The 23,962-nt window shown below is 43.2% G+C and overlaps 1 protein-coding gene across 1 annotated transcript; it reads left to right on the forward strand.

Moving 5' to 3' along the window:
* Nucleotides 1–8,503: 8,503 nt before the first annotated feature.
* SERPINE3 (serpin family E member 3) lies at nucleotides 8,504–23,398 on the forward strand. Its single transcript, XM_083169707.1, has 8 exons — nucleotides 8,504–8,711; nucleotides 12,545–12,778; nucleotides 16,363–16,560; nucleotides 17,515–17,713; nucleotides 17,920–18,020; nucleotides 18,193–18,279; nucleotides 20,510–20,593; nucleotides 23,257–23,398. The coding sequence occupies exons 1-8, from the start codon at nucleotides 8,519–8,521 to the stop codon at nucleotides 23,298–23,300; spliced, it is 1,140 nt and encodes a 379-aa protein (XP_083025833.1). The 5' UTR covers nucleotides 8,504–8,518; the 3' UTR covers nucleotides 23,301–23,398.
* Nucleotides 23,399–23,962: the final 564 nt, after the last annotated feature.

Here is a 23,962-nt window from a genome sequence, read left to right on the forward strand (position 1 = left end):
GCCACCGTGCCAGAAGCGTGGCGAGCCCCGCGAGGGGACGTGGTCTCATAAGAAAAACGGGAGCCCAGATATTACATAAGTACCTTGTTTTCTAGTGCTAGAAAACACATTTCAGAGTTATTTATAAAATAAATAAATTAAATTCCCAAGGGTGTTGGGTGATACTGACTGACAAGAGTCAATAGTAACTTACCTGAAAATCTGCCAATTGAGGTCCCTTCTGAGCTCATGTGAGGAGACAATGTGGCAGAGGCAGAACTCTGGGAGGCAATAGAGTAATCTGCCACCGGGCTCCTGCTCCCAAGGGGGCACCTCTCCTTCCCCTAGAAGTTTAAATCAGTTATTTAAAAGCCAACGATATTGCTTTTGTGGCTGAGTTCTGAAATATATGTGTACTCTATCTATCTACCTATCTATTTATCTAGCGATATTTCTGAACAGAAATATATATTTTATATAAGGTTATATAGGGTTGTGTGTGTGTAGGGGGGCACCAATATATATCTTGCCTCCGTCAACTGTAACGAACTTACGCCACTGCATTGTGGAAAGATGTTTTTCCATAGTTATTCCTGAAAACATGCTTCTAGGATACATGGATGGTATTATAGTTATGATCGTTAATGTATCCCATGTGTATAATATACATTTATAGAAATAATTGTGTCTTTAGTTTATAGGTTTATAATAGGTAAAACATACATATAGAAAAATGGTTAATGTCAACTGAGTACAGAACAGTGGCCTATGCGGTCTTTCAAGAAATTGTACAAACTTTGTTGGTAAATCTTTGCAACAAATGGTCCTAAACTCATAGCGCTAATTCTCCCCTAGAGCTATCCTTGCACCTTCCATCATTTTCTCTCCTATGGGAATATTTAGCAAAACATTTTTTTACTACAAATATATGAAAAGTGGTTTTCACACTCTTTACATTACATCATATTATTTACATATCATCTAAATGTACTTATGGGCAATTAGAGAATTGGTAAAGTTCTTCTCCAAGCCCTTAAATTTGCATTGTTTTATTAATCAGATTGTACTTGTATTGGGAAATGCGATCTGACCAAATTTGCAAAAACTAAATTGTAAAAAAAATTTTATGATATTAATGCTATCTCCAGATAATGTTAATAGGGCATACCTCCAATTCCCAGAGTCATGCACAGCCTTCCTTGTCACTGACAGTGTAGACATAAGGTGGCCATACATCAGAACGATAATTTTGATGGGTCATGCGATGGATTGTGTGCACATCATGAGGCATATCTGTACGATGCGCTGTCTCGTGGGTTGAAAGGTCGATCCTCAGATCATATGTGCTGCATGTATGATCCATCGGCTTTGCTTGCAGTCGTAAGCAGATCGGATGTGCTTTTAAAAAACATACAATCGCTCATTTGACCGCTCTTATGACCTGCGTATGATCAGATCCAGTGGCAAACGCAGGATTTTCAGAAGGGGGTTTCCAGAGGGGTGGAGCAAAGCACGGAGATGGACAATTAGGTGACCCAGTATATGCCGGGTCAGTTAAAGTATTATAGATAGACCAAATATATATATATAAATAATAATAATAATAATAAATTATATATATATATATATATATATAAATATATATATATATATATTATATACACATATATACATACATACAGGGGCGTCAACAGCAGTGTAGACCCCTGGGCATAGCAATGTATTGGGGCCCCTACCGATCCTCCAGCGGTAGGGGAAGCTTTGATGTCCTGCGGGTGGTAGGGGGTATTATATCAACCTCTCTGCATGTAGGGCCTGGATCAGTAATTTCCACTAATTTCCCCTTTACTGCACAGATGGTGGGAGATGGAGTGGGAGAAGGGGGCATTGGGCTGAATGAAGGGGTCCTGATACATAACTTCCAGGGTGGTAGAGGATGTTTAATATAGTGGAGTGGGCTCATTATTCATAATTTTCTGGTGGGAGGACAGCTTGCTTGACTGCAGATATCTCCAGTTCCCGGAAATAGATTTCTTAGATTTTAATGGAAAAACTAGAGAATCCCACCTACCAAATGGTATTGGGGACTAGGGGATCAGAGTTCAGGAGACAGAGCAATCTGCCCACAAGTATATAATAATACATACAAGGTGTGTGGAGCTGGAGCAGTAACCAGTTGCTGGAAGGCTGATATCTCTGGTTCTGGGAACAGTAGAGACAAGCTTCTAGTGTCCATCAAATGGGAAGAGTCCCAGCTTTTGGAATATATCCTCAGAAAAACTCTAAGTCAGACAGAACCTGAAATATCTGACTGGGAATAACAATTAACAGGCTTGGATGGGGACCACTGCTTTGAAGTCAGATATCTCCGGTTCCCAGTGGCCGATTTTTACAATTCTTATACCCATGGAAAGAGGGGACCCTCAGCTTTCAGCTGAGGGTCCTTAGACTCCTGGGGGGGGTTCTGGGTACTCAGAAACCCCCCCTGCGTACACTACTGAGATCATATGCAGGTTGTTCTAATGTAGTGCCAGCTTAAGCTCAGAAATGCAGCTTGTGAACAGCATGTATGATAGACATGAAGGCTGATCACTGTAAAACAAAAAGTAAGACAAAAAAATAAGAAAAAAGTAATACTTACCTGCACCCAGGAACCGGTGATCTGTGCTCTGGTAAGGGCAGCTGGTCATCTGATGGCTGTGCTCCTGCTGTGTCCCCCAGTGAAGTAAAATTATGTTGTGAAGCCAGCATCTCACTCTCACAGTTTCTGTATTTACTTCCTACATTAAGGTTTATGAACCTACCCTATAGAAAACCAGCTTTGATCCAGTAGTAGTAATGCCCTGCTCACCCACTAGCCCCATACTCATGGTGAGATATTGGCTAATGACCAATTTTAACGAAGCAATTTAGAGAGAGATTTTGGCTAGATGCACTAGAGATTTTGGCCATTATTCAGATCTGATCGCAGTACAAATTTGTTCTCAAAATGGGCAAAACCATGTGCACTGCAGGTGGGGCAGATGTAACGTGCAGAGAGAGTAAATTTTGGGAGATTTTAGCTAACCTAGGAGATTTTCACTATCTAGTCAAAATCTCCTGCAAAAATCTCACCGTGTGTGTGCAACGCTGAAAGCAATTAAAAAAAGAAAAGTGCTGTACAAAAATGTGTTCTTGGTGATTACACTTTTATGTGAAAGGTCAGGTCTTACATATAGAATGCCTTTAATATTTTTATTTATTTATTTTGTGCACGTGTGAAGTAAATAATGCTATGTTTCCACTGGTCTTTTGTTCTAGAAGTTATGCTGCTTTCACATTGCCCAAACGTTTCAGACCCGGTATTTTGAAACGGTATTTAAAACGGTATATTACCGTTTTAAACCCCTTTCACACTGCACATAAATACCGGGTCTCAAGCAGGTTTGCAGTGTGAAAGCAGGACAGACAGTAGCTATAAGACAGCGTAATGCATATGTAATTAGCCACTCATTACATATGTGCATATGTAATGAGCGCAGTGCATATGAATGAGCCGCTCATTACATATGCATTGTGCTCTCATAGCTACTGCCTAGTCCTATATACCGGTTCAGAGCCGTTTACACTGCATAAAAAATGACTCTGCTTTTTACCCGTTTGCAAATACCAGTTATTTGTAACCGGTAAATGCAGACTGGTGCTTTCACACTGCAGCTCTAAAGGTTCCCATACATCAGCAATTAATTGTGACAATCCTCAGATCTGGAGATGATTGTCACAATTAATCTTTAATGTGTGGGCTCCCCTTTTTGGCAATCCCAATCAACAATTAATAGGGATCGCCAATCGATTGCTGAATCAGATTTTTAAACATGTTTAATAATCTGGTATTATCTGCGGTTGTTTTTATATGTGTGGGCATTCCCGTTTCGTCTTCTTCTATTTACATTATGAAAAGAAGTAACATCTGAAATGACAATCGATTGAGGTGATGTATGGGCACTTTCCCCCTTTTAAAAGACTAAAAAATCGGCAATATACCGGTTAAGAGCTGCAGTGGGAAAGGGGTATTAGATTTTTCTATTGATTATGTTTAAACATTTTTTATTCATCATAATGACCTGTAATGTTACTTTATATAGGAAATATAATCTTTTTTTCACGCAACATTTTTTATTTGCATTTATATAATAAATAAGAGCGACACCGGCACTTTTAGCAGATATTTTGACCATCTCTCACAGAGATGGTCTCAAAAGGTTAACGAATGGTGACAAACCCACTTGTTGGAGAATTTTCCCATCTCTACATAAATTGTTCCATTTCTGTAAAATGTTGTAATGAATAAACCACATACACACAACTGCGATCATCTCAAAGTAAATCTAAAACAGTGGACACAATTTAGTGTAAATACACAATAACACAGTATGCATTCATGTTACTGTCTATTTAGAACTTGTCTATAAATAATGACCTAGCCCTGGAATAGACAATGATGAAATGTATTCTATTTATATACTAGAGCCACATCTAATGATCTGTTGAAGTACAATTAAGTCATACAACCGTGTAAATGTTCCCTAAAATGTGCTGACTCCATCCCCAAGAGTTCCTTAATGTGCAAGTTCCAGTGGATTTGCTAATTAGTGACCTGCCTCTCTGCCTGGCTCTATATAGAGCCACTAGTACACTGGGATCTGAGCAGAGTGGTACAGACATCACCTATAGTGACTGCAGTCACTGACTAGCCTTTCCATACAGTCTCCTGACTTGTCTTCACATCACGGTGTTGGACAGATTCATAGAGAGACAGACATCTGGAGGGACAGAGCAGCACAACACAACTGTAAGTAGCTCTGCAGCTGGCTGTGCTGCCCTTTAACTCTAGTTATTACATCTACTTCAGAACCAATGGAACAATTTGCCACTACCTAAAAGTTAAAGTCTACAGATTACTAGGTGACATAGGGGTTTATTGTCTAAGTCTCAGAGAGAGATAAAATAGAGAGGTATAAAGTACCAGCCAAAGCCATGTTAAAGTTAGTGTTATGAGTTGGTTGTTTGGTATTGCCTCTATGCGTTATGGGTCTAGTTACTAAGCCTTGGAGAGAGATTACACTTAGCGAGAAGTAATACCAATCAACCAGCTCATAACGCTAACTTTAACATGGCTTTGGCTGGTACTTTACACCTCTCCACTTTATCTCTCTCTCTAGGGCTTAGTAAAGAAACCCATATGTCACCTAGACATAGCTAAGGTAATATGTAAGCCTTATGGACCAATAGGGTGTGTTAATCAGAAAATGTGAGATTTTAGGAAAGTTTTCACTTTTCAAGCGGCAATCATTTACACTGAATAACCAGGTTGATTTTGCCTATAAATGATTGCACACCCTATTATATTTGGCCCCTTATTTTAAGTAGTGGCAAATTGTCTGAGATGGAATTCAGATGGCCAGATGTATTTAGCCTGGTGAAGTGATAAAGTGGCATCAGCCAATCAGCCCCTAACGGTCAAGTTACAGATTGGGCTTGAAAAATTACAGTTTTGAGCTGCTGCATTTGTATTATTACATTTTTGTTCCCAGTTACCAAGCACAATTTTCTGGCAATGTCCAATATTAGTTTTGTTATAAATGTATTATTATTATTATTATTATTATTGTTATTATATATTATCTATATAGCACATATTCGGCAGCACTTCACAGAGAATATCTAGCTAAGTGAATGTTAATGAATAAATAAATATTGGTACTCTTTACCTAGGACGGCGCCCATCGCGGGCATCGCATCCATCGTATGCACTAAAGTAACGGGTGCGACGCGACCGACGCGATGCCCGCGATTTCCCATAGGGATCAATGTTAAATTTTTCAATGCACCCGATTTTTCACTTCAATGCCTCAATGCCCGCGATTTTGCCATAGGAAACAATGTTAAATGGGCCACAGAGCCCAAATAGGCATCCTTAGCAGTGAAATGTCCCCCTCAATTTTTTAACGCCACCCCACGATCCACGCGAACCCGAAGTGTGGCGACGGTACGCGTCCTCCGACCTTTTCATACCCCCACTATCCACGTCGGCGTGGAGTTGAGAACAGAATAATGTGGCGAGCGCAGCGAGCCACCGAGCCCGAAGCGTGGCGAGCGCAGCGAGCCCCGCGAGGGGACGCGGATACCTTCACAGGTAAACGCGGCCCTACGCGGGCTTCACAGGTATCCGCGTCCCCTCGCCACGCTTCGGGCTCGGTGGCTCGCTGCACTCGCCACACTATTCTATTCTCAACTCCACGCCGACGTGGATAGTGGGGGTATGAAAAGGTCGGAGGACGCGTACCGCCGCCCCTCGTGGGTGTAAAAAATGCCCGCGATTTTTTACACCCGATGACCGCGATGGACATCGTGGGCGCCGTGCTAGGTAAAGAGTACCTAAATATTTGTAAAGCGATACCGAATATCCTAGCATTGTATAAATAATTGTTAATCAATGCAGTTATATTTTTACATTTAGCAAACTAGTTAGTTATACAAATTTTGCAAAAGACGACACTCTCAGTACAGCGTAAGACAGGCGTGTCCAAACTATGGCCCGCTAGCTGTTGTGAAACTACAAGTCCCACCATGCCTTGCCACAGTTTTGCTCTTAGGGAATGCTAAAACTATGGCAAGGCATGCTTGGATGTGTAGTTTCACAACAGATGGAGGTCTACAGCTTGGACATGCCTGGTTTAATAAAATGATCTTCAGCGATTACAATATTATTATTTATTAACAGTTTCTTATATAGCGCAGCATATTCTGTTGAGCTTTACAACTGGAGACAGTGATACAACAAACTGGGTATTAACAGATATTCAAAAAGGTAGGATGGCCCTGCTCACAAGCTTACAATATAATTGTACGTGCTAATATGTATTTAATAATATATATTTTATTTATAAAATATTATTAGTGGATTTATTTTCATCAGTTAGCCCTATGGGTTTTTTATTTTTATTTTGGGGCAGGGCGGTTAAAGTTAAATTTGCCACATTATAGGCTAATCAAAAATAAAACCTAACTCACTGGGGTTTATTTGCTAAAGTGCTGTTTTAGAATTGCAGATGTTGCCCATAGCAACCAGATTCTACCTATTATCCTCTCAAAGCAGCTTAGGAAACATCCTCACTTCTAAACTAAATAACCACACTTTACAAAATTCTCTCTCTCTGGCCCTTATTCTGATCGGTGCGGATATATCCGCGTGCGTTCGGCCCGCCGATGTTTTGTGTCTGCGCATGTGCAGAGGCGTCTCTGCGCATGTGCGAGCGGGGCGTACGGCCAAAATCCGCATGATATGTGAACACTCCGAACAGGGGGTGGAGAGGGGCGTGAAGGGCTATTTGGGCTCATAACCATATGTATACGCCCCGCGTTTCATGGGAGTTCCCATGAAAACGCTGGACGTACGTATGGTAATGCGGCCGTGACGCACGTGTAGGGGGCGGACATATGACATCGCCGGATGTCAGCTGCCCGCCCAGATCTCTGCTTTTGCACGGAAAAATGTCCGTGTGGTCTGAGGTTGCGGGTGCTGGTGGAGCACTCGGTCCTGCATTCGATGGTCTGCGACCATCGAATGATGGGGGAGGTTCCCTGAGATGGAGGAGGTGTATTCATGAGAAATACACGTGCGGTCCGTTCGGACAGCTTCTTACCGCATACGGACGGAGTTGGTGATCCGTATGGAAGGCGGGGTTTCGCACGCACGGTCCTGGCCGCATAATCGGCTCCGGCCGCACCGATCAGAATAAGGGCCTCTCGCTCTCTGGGGGGGATGCTCTAACATCCGCCCCACCTTACCACCCTCTATTGCCGTCTATCCCTAACATAGTTATTGCATACTGTATGCTGTAACATATGCGATAATTATGGCAAAGGACAGCTCTTGCGGTGGGAGACAGCAGCTCCCCCCTCCCTCCCTTACCCGGCGCTGCTGCTGCTGCGCCAGGCTCTCCTCCTCCCTGCACCCGGAAGAGGATCATAGTGCAGGGAGGAGGTCACAGGACCGCGCAGCACAGCTCTGTGCTGCCTGGACACAGTTGAGGTGGGGTTGGTGCGGGGCGGCGGGGGGCGGTGCGGGGCGGCTGTGGGTCGGTGCGGGGTGGCGGTGGGTCGCGTTAGAAGCCCATAGAGTGATAAACAACCTAGAGAGTGATAAACAACCAACCAATCAGCTCCTGTCTGCCATGTCACAGACAGTCTTTGAAAAATGTCAGACCGGAGCTGATTGGCTGGTTGTTTATCACTCTCCATTTTATCACTTTTCAAGCTTAGTACATCTGGCCCTCTCTCTCTCTCCTCCATTTACAGTAGCTTGCAGTATGTCAGTCACAGCTATCTCTTCTTATGTATGAATTTGTATATATTCACATGCACAAACCATAATAATACTATGTTATTGATGTGTTCCCAGGCTGTAAGACTGGCTGTGAACTCATTTCCCATGCCTCCATTGTGTGTGCTGCTGGGGCTTCTGTGTTCGTGTTTCCTCAGCCAGGGATCCGGCCACATGTCTGAGAGACTCCAAGAGCTGAGCACAGAGTTTGCGGTGAGACTGTACAAGGCATTGGTGCACATAGAGAACAGGACCAATCTAGTAGTCTCCCCAAGCAGCATAGCCAGCTCTCTGGGGCTCATGCAGTTCGGGGCTCGAGGACGCACCTTCACTCAGATAGAAAATGCCCTCGGATACAATGTTTATGGTAATGTAAATTTTACAACATATCAGTAGTGTAATACATAAAGTTACTGTATATTGGTAAAGATATAGGCGGATATGTATCAAACTTTATAAAGAGGACAAGTGGAGAATTTGCGCATAGCAACCAGTGAGAGTCTACCTATCATATTACAGATTGGACTAGATAAATGACAGTTATGGGCCCCATACATCAGCAATCACAATTAATAGTTTTCCAGATCCAGTGATTTTTTGGCAAGATAAATGGTTTCTACAATCTATTTGACTTGCCCACACATTACAGATTTCAGTGCTCGGCAGATTTTTCCCATCTAAAGATTGCATCTTCATATCTGGAAAGTGCCCAATCAATTGTCATTTCAGATGTTACTTCTTTTCAGAATGTAAATAGAAGAAGACGAAACGGGAATGCCCACACATATAAAAAACAACCGCAGATAATACCAGATTATTAAACATGTTTAAAAATCTGATTCAGCAATCGATTGGCCATCCCGAATAATTTTTGAGCGGGATCGCCAAAAGGGGGAGCCCACACATTAAAGATTAATTGTGACAATCATCTCCAGATCTGAGGATTGTCACAATTAATTGCTGATGTATGGGGCCCATTACATGCTGATCATCTCATCTGTAAAATAAAATCTGTCCCAATATTCATCATTAAATCACATTGTTCTTCACGTTGTGCCCATAGCAGTGCAAAGAACCAACCTCATTACACTGACATGCTGTTGGAATATGAAAGGAAAACTATGATTCTGTAACTACTGTATTATATTGTATTATATCGCTCAGAAAATGCCTGAAAATCGTTGTGTGTGTGTAGACCCCACAGCGATCCAAATGCAAGGCCCAGCGGGTCTGAATCTGGTGGCGATTAATAACCTGCACACAGGTTATTAACCATCAGGGCAAGTGTTCTCAACGGAGAGCACTGCCCCTGACACCTCGCTCAGCACACAGCGCTGTGCAGTGTTGTGCAGCGGTGTGCAGCGCTGTGTGCTAAGAGACCTGAGCAATCTGAGCAAAGCAGCATCGCTCGGAACGTTCTCCCTACACACGTCAGTATGTATGTATGGCCCATTAGGCTACCCGGCACTCTAGGAAAATCTTCAGTCTGATGCCCCCCCAGCGCCACACTGCCGACATTACCCACTTTTCAACCACCCAAGTGGGTATACGGTCACTAGGCCGACATGAAAAAGGTCGACATGCATTGGGTCGACCACTGAGGTCGACAGGGCTTACGTCGACACTTTCAATATGTCGACATGGCTTTAGGTTGACAGGGACACAAGGTTGATACAAGCTTTAGGTCAACAATGGGAAGGTCAACAGTTGAAAGGTCAACAAGGGTTTTTGTTTGGTTGACCCAATGACCCATACCCCTCAATTGAAGATGGCATCTTAGAAATTCCAATGCCACCACCCTTTTAAAGTAAAACATGGATGGCTTCCTCAAAGAGCCTTTATTTTGTGATAGGCAGCCCCCCCCCCCCTGGTTCCGTCATTCTAGACAGCTGCCTAAAGCGGGGCCCTGCTTCTGTGAATATCAGAACAATTGCCCCTTAACTTTTGGGGTCCTAACTACAAAACAAAGAGAAACACAAATTAATCTACAGCACACTGTAATTATGGGGCAGATTTATTAAGCTCAGTGAAGTGATAAAGTGTCTGTTTTTTATCACCGGCCAATCAACACCTAACTGTGAAGTTGCAGGCTTGGTTTGAAAAATGACAGGTATGTGATGATTGGCCGGTGATAAAAGCCATTCACTTCACCGAGCTTAATAAATCTACCCCTATGTGAGAGCGCTTCTGACTGGGGGAGATTTGTCAAAGCTTAAAGAGAGTTACAGTGAATAGAAATACTGGGGGAGAATTATTAAACTTGGTAAAGTGGAAGATGATAGCGCACCAGCCAATCAGCCCTTACTGCCATTTTTCAAACACCATTGATTGGCTGGTGCGTTATCACCACCTCAAAAAGGTGTGTGGCTTCAGAGAAGGAAGTAGTGAGTTGTCCCCCCCATACTCAAAATAGGAACAGTGTGCGCAAAATTTAGGGCATAGCTTTGTGGGAAAGTGGCCTGGACACATAATAGTGTCACAGTATTGTCTGTTATTCACATTACACCACATACTATTGTAGTGCCACTTGTACACATTGCGCCAGGTAGAGCACCTCATACCCCTTTCAGATCGCATTCGGTTATTGCCGGGTGGAGGCGCGATGTGGAAGCTCCAAACTGAATATCCAGGGTCGACCAACCCGGCATTTCAATCCGGGTTATAAGAAGTGTTAAACCCAGGTTTCCCTATGTAAAATGGGCGACATGGGTTTAGTGTGAAAGGGTCGGACCCAGGATCACATTACCGTGTTCGATCGGGGAGTGTGATCTGAAAGACACACTTCGCCAGGATTACGCACACCATAATGGTTATTGCACATTGTTACACACTGTAATGCCAGTTACACATTGTTACACACTGCAGTACCCATTACACATTATGCCACATACTTTAGTGCCAATTACATATTGTAGCACACCGTAATGCCCATTACACATTGCCGCACACCGTATTGCCCATTACTGGTTTGAGCCCCTCAGCAGCCAAGGAGTTGAGCGCACACCACACAGAGCCATGGCGGTGGGCAGTGAGTGGCCATGCACTGCTCGCCCAGGAACCAGTGCTCTAGGCTGTAGCCTGATTAGCCTATTGGTTTTGTCAGGCCCTGGCCCCCTCCCTGTAGTTGTATTAATATTTAACACTACACTGCGACGCTCAATCTAGGACCAGGGTAGGGTGCTGAGGTACATACATCGGGCACCATGACGCAGGCTGGCCAGGCCCACTGACTTTACTGTTGGAAGCAGGCAGTGCCCACCCACGTCACCACTTGGCTTCTTTGCATTCTTGCCTACCTGACCCTCTCCATGAGGGAGAAAATGCTCTGTTCCTGGACTTTCCTGGTAATGTATGATTGTCATCACCTGCCATCCACCATCATGGAGAGAGTCAGGTAGGCAGGCATGCAGAGAAGCATTGACAACGGTTTGGGGCTTATCACAAATATATATAACCCAATACCAAAGATTGGTTACTAATACCATTCAGTGAGCTGAGGAAAACCATGGATTATTACTTACTCAGTATTACCCCTCCTTTTCATGCACCTGAATGGTATTACTAATCTAACTGACCATCTACCACTATCTAAACATTTATAATTTGCATAATGTAAAATTATACAGAGCAGCTGATTGGTTGCCATGGGCCACTTCTCCTCTGGCTCCCTTCTCCTGCATTATCACTGTTTCATACATCTACCCCACTGCCCTGAAGTAAGATTCAGGAACACTTTATCTTTGTAGGCAAAAGCCAGAAGACAGCCAGGATGAATAGGATGAATGATGTCTCCTCTATCCAATCACTTTATGAAACCCATCTTGACAGAGAGATTTGTGCTGAGCCCGGGCAGTGTTAGTTACTGGCCAGGCAGGATATCAACTTTCTTACCTTCTTAATCCTTTAATAATTTACAATAACAACATTACTTCCAAACGTTCCTGCAGTGTGAGTGAGGGGGAATCAGTGGTAAATTCCTGTATTTGATTTTAATGAAATACTTAAAGGATTTTCATTTAAATAAATCAAGATTGCTTGATTAGGGACACATCCTATATTTCCGAGTGACCACATGTCACAAATGATTGGCTTGGATAAAGGGAAGGGATGTAGGAGGGAGATTGTAATGATATGTTTAGCTTTGTAGAACCTCTCATCACTTCTGCATGTATTAATCCTGTGATCTGTGTTTATTATCAGATGAAAATGTGCAGAACTTTATGAAAGCCATGCACAGGGAACTTACTGACTCCAGCCAAGAGACCAACATCCACTTGGCAGCTGCCTTATTTATCCAGACAGGGACGCCCCTCTCAGCCCAATTTACTGACTATGCTGCACTGTGGACTAACAGCAGCCTTCAACTGGCAAACTTCACTGAGTACAACAGGACGGCTGCTCAGATAAATCAGTGGGTGACCAAGAACACAGGAGGTGAGGAGTCCTGACGTGATCACCATGTACATGTACAAATGATTTATCTCTATTAGATCAAAACTGTATAACCTGCACGCTCCCTTCCCTCTGTCAGACCATCACCGTATAACCTGCACGCTCTCTTCCCCCTGTCAGATCATCACCGTATAACCTGCACGCTCTCTTCCCTCTGTCAGATCATCACTGTATAACCTGCACGCTCTCTTCCCTCTGTCAGATCATCACTGTATAACCTGCACGCTCTCTTCCCTCTGTCAGACCATCACCGTATAACCTGCACGCTCCCTTCCCTCTGTCAGATCATCACTGTATAACCTGCACGCTCTCTTCCCTCTGTCAGATCATCACTGTATAACCTGCACGCTCTCTTCCCTCTGTCAGATCATCACCGTATAACCTGCGCGCTCCCTTCTCTCTGTCAGATCATCACTGTATAACCTGCACGCTCTCTTCCCTCTGTCAGATCATCACTGTATAACCTGCACGCTCTCTTCCCTCTGTCAGATCATCACCGTATAACCTGCACACTCTCTTCCCTCTGTCAGATCATCACCGTATAACCTGCGCGCTCCCTTCTCTCTGTCAGATCATCACTGTATAACCTGCACGCTCTCTTCCCTCTGTCAGATCATCACTGTATTACCTGCACGCTCCCTTCCCTCTGTCAAATCATCACCGTATAACCTGCACGCTCTCTTCCCTCTGTCAGATCATCACTGTATAACCTGAATGCTCCCTTCCCTCTGTCAGATCATCACTGTATAACCTGCACGCTCCCTTCCCTCTGTCAGATTATCACCGGATAACATGCACGCTCTTTTCCCTCTGTTAGATCATCACTGTATAACCTGCACGCTCCCTTACCTCTGTCAGATTATCACCGTATAACCTGCAAGCTCTCTTCCCTCTGTCAGATCATCACCGTAAAACCTGCACGCTCTCTTCCCTCTGTCAGATCATCACCGTATAACCTGCACGCTCTCTTCCCTCTGTCAGATCATCACCGTATAACCTGCACGCTCTCTTCCCCCTGTCAGATCCTCACTGTATAACCTGCATGCTCCCTTCCCTCTGTCAGATCATCACCGGATAACATGCATGCTCTCTTCCCTCTGTTAGATCATCACTGTATAACCTGCACGCTCCCTTACCTCTGTCAGATCATCACCGTATAACCTGCACGCTCTCTTCCCTCTGTCGGATCATCACCGTATAACCTGCACGCTCTCTTCCCTCTGTCAGATCATCACCGTATAACCTGCACGCTCTCTTCCCTCTGTCAGATCATCACCGTATAACCTGCACGCTCTCTTCCCTCTGTCAGATCATCACCGTATAACCTGCACGCTCCCTTACCTCTGTCAGATCCTCACTGTATAACCTGCACGCTCCCTTCCCTCTGTCAGATCATCACCGGATAACATGCATGCTCTCTTCCCTCTGTTAGATCATCACTGTATAACCTGCACGCTCCCTTACCTCTGTCAGATCATCACCGGATAACATGCATGCTCTCTTCCCTCTGTTAGATCATCACTGTATAACCTGCACGCTCCCTTACCTCTGTCAGATCATCACTGTATAACCTGCACGCTCCCTTCTCTCTGTCAGATCATCACCGTATAACCTGCACGCTCTCTTCCCTCTGTCAGATCATCACTGTATTACCTGCACGCTCCCTTCCCTCTGTCAGATCATCACCGTATAACCTGCACGCTCCCTTCCCTCTGTCAGATCATCACCGTATAACCTGCATGCTCCCTTCCCTCTGTCAGATTATCACTGTATAACCTGCACGCTCCCTTCCCTCTGTCAGATCATCACCGGATAACATGCACGCTATCTTTCCTCTGTTAGATCATCACTGTATAACCTGCACGCTCCCTTACCTCTGTTAGATTATCACCGTATAACCTGCATTTCCTCTTCCCTCTGTCTGATCATCACCATATAACCTGCACGCTTTCTTACCTCTGTCAGATCATCACCGTATAACCTGCACGCTCTCTTCCCTCTGTCAGATCATCACCGTATAACCTGCACGCTCTCTTCCCTCTGTCAGATCATCACCGTATAACCTGCACGCTCTCTTCCCCCTGTCAGATCCTCACTGTATAACCTGCACGCTCCCTTCCCTCTGTCAGATCATCACCGGATAACATGCACGCTCTCTTCCCTCTGTTAGATCATCACTGTATAACCTGCACGCTCCCTTACCTCTGCAGATCATCACCGTATAACCTGCACGCTCTCTTGCCTCTGTCAGATCATCACCGTATAACCTGCACGCTCTCTACCCCATCAGATCATCACCGTATAACCTGCACGCTCTCTACCCCGTCAGATCATCACCGTATAACCTGCACGCTCTCTTCCCCCTGTCAGATCATCACCTTATAACCTGTATGCTCTCTTCCCTCTGTCAGATCATCACCGTATAACCTGCACGCTTTCTTTCCTCTGTCAGATCATCACCGTATAACCTGCACGCTCTCTGCGCTCTGTCAGATCATCACTGTATAACCTGCACGCTCCCTTCCCTCTGTCAGATCATTACCGTATAACCTGCACGCTCTCTGCCCTCTGTCAGATCATCACCGTATAACCTGCACGCTCTCTTCCCTCTGTCAGATCATCACCGTATAACCTGCACGCTCTCTTATCTCTGTCGGATCATCACCGTATAACCTGCACGCTCTCTTCCCTCTGTCAGATCATCACCGTATAACCTGCACGCTCTCTTCCCTCTGTCAGATCATCACCTTATAACCTGCACGCTCTCTTCCCTCTGTCAGATCATCACCGTATAACCTGCACGCTCTCTTCCCTCTGTCAGATCATCACCGTATAACCTGCATGCTCTCTTCCCTCTGTCAGATCAACACCGTATAACCTGCACGCTTTCTTTCCTCACTTCCCTCTGTCAGATCAACACAGTATAACCTGCATGCTCTCTTCCCTCTGTCAGATCAACACCGTATAACCTGCACGCTTTCTTTCCTCACTTCCCTCTGTCAGATCAACACAGTATAACCTGCATGCTCCCTTCCCGCTGTCAGATCATCACCGTATATTAACCTGCATTCTATTCTCCTTTACTTAATCATCCTATTTCTGAAAGCTAGCATGCTTCCTCACACTCCGCAACTTCTCTCCCAGTTTCTGCATTCTCTACCATGGATATTGCTGTAGCACATTTTAACCAAATCCCATAAATAGCTGCGCACACTAGTTGCACTGAGTTACACACAATGTAATAAAACGTATGAGACTTGGAAGCTGACGCCCAATGCAGACAGCAACTGAGCGGGATGCGGCATTGCATTTTGCCACTGATGTATAGTGGCGTTTATGAGCACTGTATGAGCACTGTATACATGTCTACTGGTTTTTTAATGCAATACATTCTGGAGCTTGGGGCATACAATCAATGTGGCCAATCCTCCAGAAATGCAGTTTCACCACAGAATTACCTGTGATTCATCCTGCCGTGCTCATTATGAAAAATAATTTAAATAATTCATATTGTTACACTAACAAAATGACCGTCATCATATAATGTCGCACTGTTTTGTATACAGGTGGGATACAGACGCTTGTGCCTTGTGGCCTTTTTAGTCCCGGATTCACACAGATCGCACTTGTGAGCACAATGTATTTCAAAAGCAGATGGAAAACCAAATTCTCTTTCACTGACACTCAGACTCTGCCTTTCATTAGCATGGATGGATCAGTGGTTAAAATTCCCATGATGCACCAAACTGCAGATGTAAACTACGGTAAGGAAAGTTTAATATTCCAACATTGTTGTCATTATCTTTATTATACTAGTGCAGGGGTCATCAAACTATTTTGCTCTGGGACCCCATAAGACAATAAAATTAATTACAGGACCCCAGCAAGTTACTGTAGAAGGTCATCACACCACATGTGTAGTCAGCAGACAGCACATGCATGGCAGCATTGTGGAGGCACAAAATGATGGGAGGAGTCTAAAATAACAGACAATTCAACAGATTTTTCAGACTCATTGAATCACTGACTGAGATTAGAAAAGTCATCAGCCTGATGGTCAGCAACATGGAGTCGTGACCCCATGCTGAGAAGGCCGGGATCCACTTTGGGGTCAGGACCCACAGTTTGAGAACTGCTATACTAGAACAAAGAAATGAATGATATGATATAACTTAAATATTCCAACTGTTAAACGGTAATGTTACAACTACGGAATTATTAAGTGCTGTATTTCAACCATAGGGCATCAAAAAATATAAATCGTGTGTAAGATGTTCTAAGCTTTTGAAATGTAAAGGCCCCCATACACAGGTCCAATTTGGGCTGTTTTTATCTGATTCCAATGGTTCATATTAAAACTGGCCAAATCGGATGTGCTTTGACATCCGATCCGCGGTCCCATGCGCATCGGATCCAGAGATCATATGATCTCCGTATTCGGGCCCCCTCCCGATGGCAGGGTTGCATACTATACATCACATTCAAAAAGACCACATGCGATCCTGCTGCCCAGGTGGCTCAATGGGGAATGGATGGATATATACTGCTGTGATACATCGCAGCAGCGTATGGCCACCTTCAAATAGTCAACTAAACACATATTAATTTATTTTTAGTATATGTATGTGTTTTTACGTACAAATGTTCATTTTATATACTGTCTGTAATAACCAAGTATACAGTATACACCTGACTTATAATTCTAAATGTTTTTGCAGGGCAGTTTGAAACCACTTTCCATGAGAAGTTTGCAGTGGTTGAGCTGCCATATCTTGGGAACACAGTCAGTATGTTTGTGGTACGTCCCTCAGACAGGAACACACCATTGTACTCTATTGAATCAAACCTATCATCAAAAAGTATTTCACTGTGGACCAGCTCCATGAAAAGGATTAAAATGGATGTTTTCTTGCCTAGGTAATAATTTAACTTTAAGACAATTTTAGTCACCATCCTATGATAATGGCATCTTGGGCAGGCATTTTATTTAATGGATGAATTAATTGTATAACAAATCCCTATTGTCATGTGGTACAGGTTGTAATTCTAGAAACGAAAAATCATTACAATAAGTTTTGAATCAACTTTATTGTAATACAATGACAGATTACATTTACTTTCAGGTTCAAATTGCAAAGCTACAGTGATTTAAGGATGGTACTACCAGTCCTGGGAGTGTCAGATCTATTTGACCCAATGAAGGCAAATTTTAAAGGGATATCCGGTAATCATTTATTTGAATTCATAGTTATAACTTTAGACAGAAGATCACATTGCGTTAACAGCATTGTGGGGGAGGGGGGTGGGGGTTTGATAACGCAGTTCTGACAAAAGTAGAGATCTCTATAAATCTCTATATAATAATGATCATATGTGCCTATGTCACTTTCTTCCAGAGCATGACAACTTGTACATCTCACAAGCCATTCATAAGTCAGAGATTGAAGTGTCAGAAGGGGGTACAAGAGCCTCAGGAGTCACAGGTATGTACACAATGGAGTGTACAGAGGCAACGCCATTTACACAATTTGCCTGCATAAAATTTTACATGGCTAAAGAGGAACAGACAAATCTATTATAAAGCAGATAAATAAGAGTGACTATGCCACATCCCACCATAAGCCCTTGTGTACCTTGCACAAGCCATGTCCTCCATGTATACTGCCATCATTGATCGATCCCGATGCTTCACCTCTCCACTCTTCTCACACCAGCCTCAAAGACTTCTCTCATGCTTCTCACTACTCATGGAACTTCCTGCCCTGCTTGACTAGACTCTCACACAACCTACAATCTTTCTAATGCTCCCTCAAGCAATGCCTTATCGCTCCTGCTGCCCCGATCTTCTCCACCATCAGAACTCCCTGCCCCTTCTGACCAGGATCTCCCTTATACCCCTTTCACACCAGCCTAAATTCCCGGGTTGGGTCCGGGAACAACCCGGGACTAGCTCTGGTGTGTGAGGTTCCAGGGACGAATTCCCGGGTTAATTTGCTGGCAATTCAACCCTGCTATGTAGCAGGGTTGCTCCCGAGTCTTTCCAGGGTTACTGGCTGGTGTGAAAGGTGCAGGGACATGTCCCTGCTTCCCGTGTTGCCTCTGCTAGTGCTGATTTGCTAGCAGGGCAACTTCCTGTTGTGGTGGACACTCACAGACACACCCAGAGACAGCATACAGTGTGCAGGGAGACAGTGTGCATGTTCTGTGACACCACAGACCCCAGAAGTTCATTTTAACCCTTGAAAGCCTGCAATGTGTGCCATGTCTTGGACAAATGAGGAGGTGAGAGAACTATTAATCATTAGAGGGGAAGATGCTTTCATGTGCCTTTTAATTTGTTTTATACAAGTAAACAAAGGCTGAAACACTACAAACGTTTTGTGTCTTAATTATTAATAATCAATAATCGAATGTGAGCCTAAAATTCAATGCTATTCTCATAGAAATGCAGGGTCATCCCTGGTTCAGTGTGAAAGGTGCCGACCCGGGTTGTCCCTGCTTCAAAGGCATGTGTGAATGGGTCCCTACCCGGGAATGTCCCTGCTTGTCCCTGGAATTTAATTCCCGGGTTTGTCTCTGCATTGCTGGTGTGAAAGGGGTATTAGGTTACAATCTTTCAAACTCACCCTGAAAATGCTGGGCCCCATTGCTTTAATGATTTTTAATTTATTTTTATTGGTTACATTTTGGAGAATCCAATTAGTTCTCAGTGAAACCTGTGTTAACATTTCCTGAAAAGATGACGGATTATTTAAATTCCAATAGTTTTTATATATATATCAGGGATTTTATATAGCCTGAAACAAAATAGTATAGCCCCAATGATAACACTATCTGCAGTAAATGACCGCAGGTCATTGCAAAAGCCACTAAATGTATCGTTCAAAATATCAAATCTCAGTACTTGTGTCTTATCACGGTACCCGATTTTACTACGTACGCAAACATAGTGAAATCACATTGCATGTCATTATTGTATGGCATGCGATGCGATTTTACCTGTTATAATGGCATTTAATGTACTATACCATTAAATGACATGTCATTTATTTACGCAACCCCCCCAGTATCCACGTCATCCCGAAGCGTGGCGAGCCCCGCGAGGAGCAGTGGAACGCGTCTGACCTTTTCATACCCCCACTATCCACGTCGGCGTGGAGTTGATTTTATATAGTGTGGTGAGCGTAGCGAGCCCCGCAAGGGGACGCGTATTATGTTACATGTATTACGCGTCCACACGCCACACTATATAAAGTCAACTCCACGCCGATGTGGACAGTGGGGGTATGAAAAGGTCGTACAGACGCGTTCCACCGCCGCTCGCCACACTTCGGGATGGTGTGGATAGTGGGGGGCCCTAAATAAATGACATTATATTTAATTTAATTGTATAGCACATTAAATGCCATTATTATATGTCCAATCGGAACCAATATCTGATCGCATGCCATACAATAATGGCATACGATGCGATTTTTTTATCTGACCCGATTTTTGTAATGTATTCACTGACAGAGAGCAGTTAATACATTACATAGGAAAATCGCATCGCATGCCATACAATATTGGCATGCAATACAATGCGATTTCACTACCGTGAATAGCGCACTACGCAAATGCCGTAGTGGGCGCTGTGATAATACACAAGTACCCAAATCTCTTACAGGTTTAACCTGTCTAATTTAATTTGTTCTTTTCCCCCTTTATATACAGCTATGGTGTTGATGAAAAGATCCCGCATGCCTGTTTTTAAAGCAGACAGGCCATTTCTATTTTTCTTACGACAAGCCAGCACAGGTACAGTATCTGTTTAGAACAGAAGGGCATACACAGTATTAAGAATGACTATTCTGTATAAAGTGGTGGCAATGGTGTAGAACAGCCATGTCCAAACTGCGGCCCTCCAGCTGTTGTGAAACTACACATCCCAGCATGCTTTGCCATAGTTTTAGCATTCCCTAATAGCAAAAATGTGGCAAAGCATGATGGGACTTGTAGTTTCACAACAGCTGGAGGGCCATAGTTGGACATGCCTGGTGTAGAAGATACAAAGGGGGAAGGAAAAACTTACTGTACAAGCAAGGGAACTCCAGAGAGCATGCAATGCCAGAAAATAAGTCCTGTTATAGGAAAGGGAAACAGAGGATGCTGTGGGGCACAAATATTGGGCAGAGCACAATGCTCAAAAGTTAGGAGATCATTTTGAAGCCAATTCGAGGGCTGTTGCTCATTTGTGATTAAAATGTGTGAATAAGAGAATGTATAAATTGGAAAGAGTAGTGGTGTATAGTTGGTACTATAGAGTTGAGATGCTGAAATCACCCGTGAGGATTTGGGGAATACAGAGTTTGGGCTATCCTGGACAGGACAAACAATATAATGTGATGTAAACTTTAAGCAATCTGACTAGATTGCTTAGACATGAAGCACAGATTGCTCCGTGTGTATACACCCGAGCGACGGTGATTCGCATACTAGATCTTGACCATATGTAGTCAAAAGTAACATCACATTGCTCCTTGTGTACAGCACGAGCGATCTAGAGCTTAATAACGCCCCTCTCCCTGTGAGCCAAAATTGCTCAGCACAGATTTCTGCACATGTATGGGTGATCTAGATATAGGAAAATCGCCCAACATAAATTGCTCAGCACAAAATCTCAGTGTATTTGCCCCTTTAGATTTATTTTGATTCACGATTCAACAAAACTGGGAGGACAGAAAAACTTTTTGGTCGCAATACTTGATTGTGATTGGAGTTGTATCAGAAAAATGAACTTAAAAGATTTAAAAAAAATATGAGCAAATTATTTAAAAATATATAGTGCATGTGAGTGTAAATCATCACACAGTGATGGGGCTTTAATGTCCTGTTGTGTATGTACACATTAATAATACGTGATGTAAAAGTGATTGTACTAGATCTGTATGGCTTCCATATAATCATCAATAGTCCATCAACATACAAAAAAAAAAAAAAAAAATGATCATACCACATTAACAATGCTATACCCAAAAGATACGCACTAGTATTTATGTTCAGGTGCATGGACTAAACTAAGCAAAACCAGTCCTGTACAAAACATTTGTTTTCTAGAGGACATCCAGCGGCTTGTGTTCCTCTGTATGTGTAAAGGGTTTCAGGAGAGTGGTGAGCTTGTGCACCATTTGGCTGCTGTGTACAATTAAACATTGAACAGTTGCTTAAGGAGCTGGTGGGGGATAGAACCACCTTAGAAGAGAGGCCACTTCTTCTGTCTATGAAATTGCTAATTAGCGTGATCCATGCTGTATTGCATATCATGGAACCTCAGCTTAACTGGATAAGAGACCAGCACAAGAAAAAATTAAAATGCAATACATTCTCTTCAAGGAAATGGTATCAATAATATTCCCTTCATGGTAACAGCAGCATATAGCTCAGTAAACATGCAAAGGGCCGAACCTGACAATACCACCTCAGGACCCCACACAGGTCATGTTTTCCATATCACCTAGCTACAGGCATGTCCAAACTACGGCCCTCCTGCTGTTGTGAATCTACAAGTCCCATCATGCCTTGCAACAGTTTTGCGATTAAAGAATGCTAAAACTATGGCAAGGCATGCTGGGATTTGTAGTTTCACAACAGCTGGAGGGCCACAGTTTGGACATGCCAGACCTAGCAGGAGCACTGTGTATAACCAAGTCACATTTTAAATCCACAGGTGACCTGGAAAACATGTCCCCTGAGGGCAGACTGAGAACCTTTATATTAGCCCAATACCACACTTCATACAAGCTTCCAATCCTGAAGCTGTAGATTGAGGATATCATATGGGGGAAAAAACCTGTAGGGGGGGTGGGTGGTGAGGGGTGATTGTATCTGGATTATTTGAGACAGATTTGTTGCATCCAGAAGATTGATGTTTGATAACATGGATGAGCTTAGATTGTAAGAGAAAAAAAATGACAGAACAGATGGCATTTTAAGGATTTTAAAGTGATGGTAGACAGGTTTTCTAGATTTCTAGAATGTCCTGAACCAGAATGATACGTGGAAGATGCAGGGATACGCTGTTGGAAACACAAGGGAAGAGATGAGAAAGATGAATGTACAGTAGGAGGTTTGAGCTTTTATTTTCTTACGCAATATGAGAAGTTTTGCTAGAAACAAGTCAAATGTTGATTAGCAGGCAGCAAAGTATGTAGGGTTCATAATGGAATGAGTCTTAGCTCTAGTATGTTATCATTTAATTAGTGCCATGGAAGGATAGCAAGGGAAAGGTCTGATTGGCCACGAGGTTTTCCAAAGCGACAGTGAGGTTTTGCACAAATGGTACCAATCTCCGATAGAATAAGAGAACATGCTCACGATTCATAATTTAAACAATGGTTTTAATTAAGGACTCAAAAGATCGTTTTTATAAATGACAATCGGTCATTCTGGATTAATGAAACGCCTGGCTTTTGTGTTTACAGCCTCTGTGATGTTTATTGGAAGAGTCACCAACCCCTTGCCCTGAATAAACAGTGTTATATTTATTGTTCATGGAGTGCCCCGCATATCAAAACCAGGATGTTTTATGTATTTATAGATAATAAAGCATTGATATTTTGTACATATTGCCTTGTCGCTTTGTTCATTTATAGTAGAGAGAGAACTCTGATAAAGCTTTAGGAGACACTTTGAAAAGTGTTGTATGTAGTATCATGATGAAAATACTGTTTGGGCATAAATAAGATCAGATAAGAGGACAGTGCTTTGTGATACCCCTTTCAGACAGAAAAATCCCAAAAACCCAGGTATTTCCCGGATACAAAAATACAGGTAGAACTAGGCAGCAAGGGGCTGACCCCCTTTCACACAGGAGCAAATACCCGGGTATTTCCCGTGTCGACCCCTTTCACACAGAAGCCGGATTTTTCCTGCAAAACTCTGTGTGTCATAAGAAAAGGACAGTTTTAAAGGCACACAGAGATGAGATCATGAAAAGTGGGAGGTGTCTGCTCACTGCATTGCATTAAACATCAGCAGGGTACGAGGGTGAGACAAGTTGTTCCACTGCTGAGGTTATCCGTAACACCCTCACTATTAACTTACATAGTATGACACAGTAGAAGTAGAAGGACGCATTGGTTGTATGTTTGAAAGAACTTGTTTTATTTTTCACAAAATATGTTTTAT

Source organism: Crinia signifera, chromosome 2 (genome assembly GCF_055691185.1).
Source record: "Crinia signifera chromosome 2, ASM5569118v1, whole genome shotgun sequence".
NCBI classification, from domain to species: domain Eukaryota; kingdom Metazoa; phylum Chordata; class Amphibia; order Anura; family Myobatrachidae; genus Crinia; species Crinia signifera.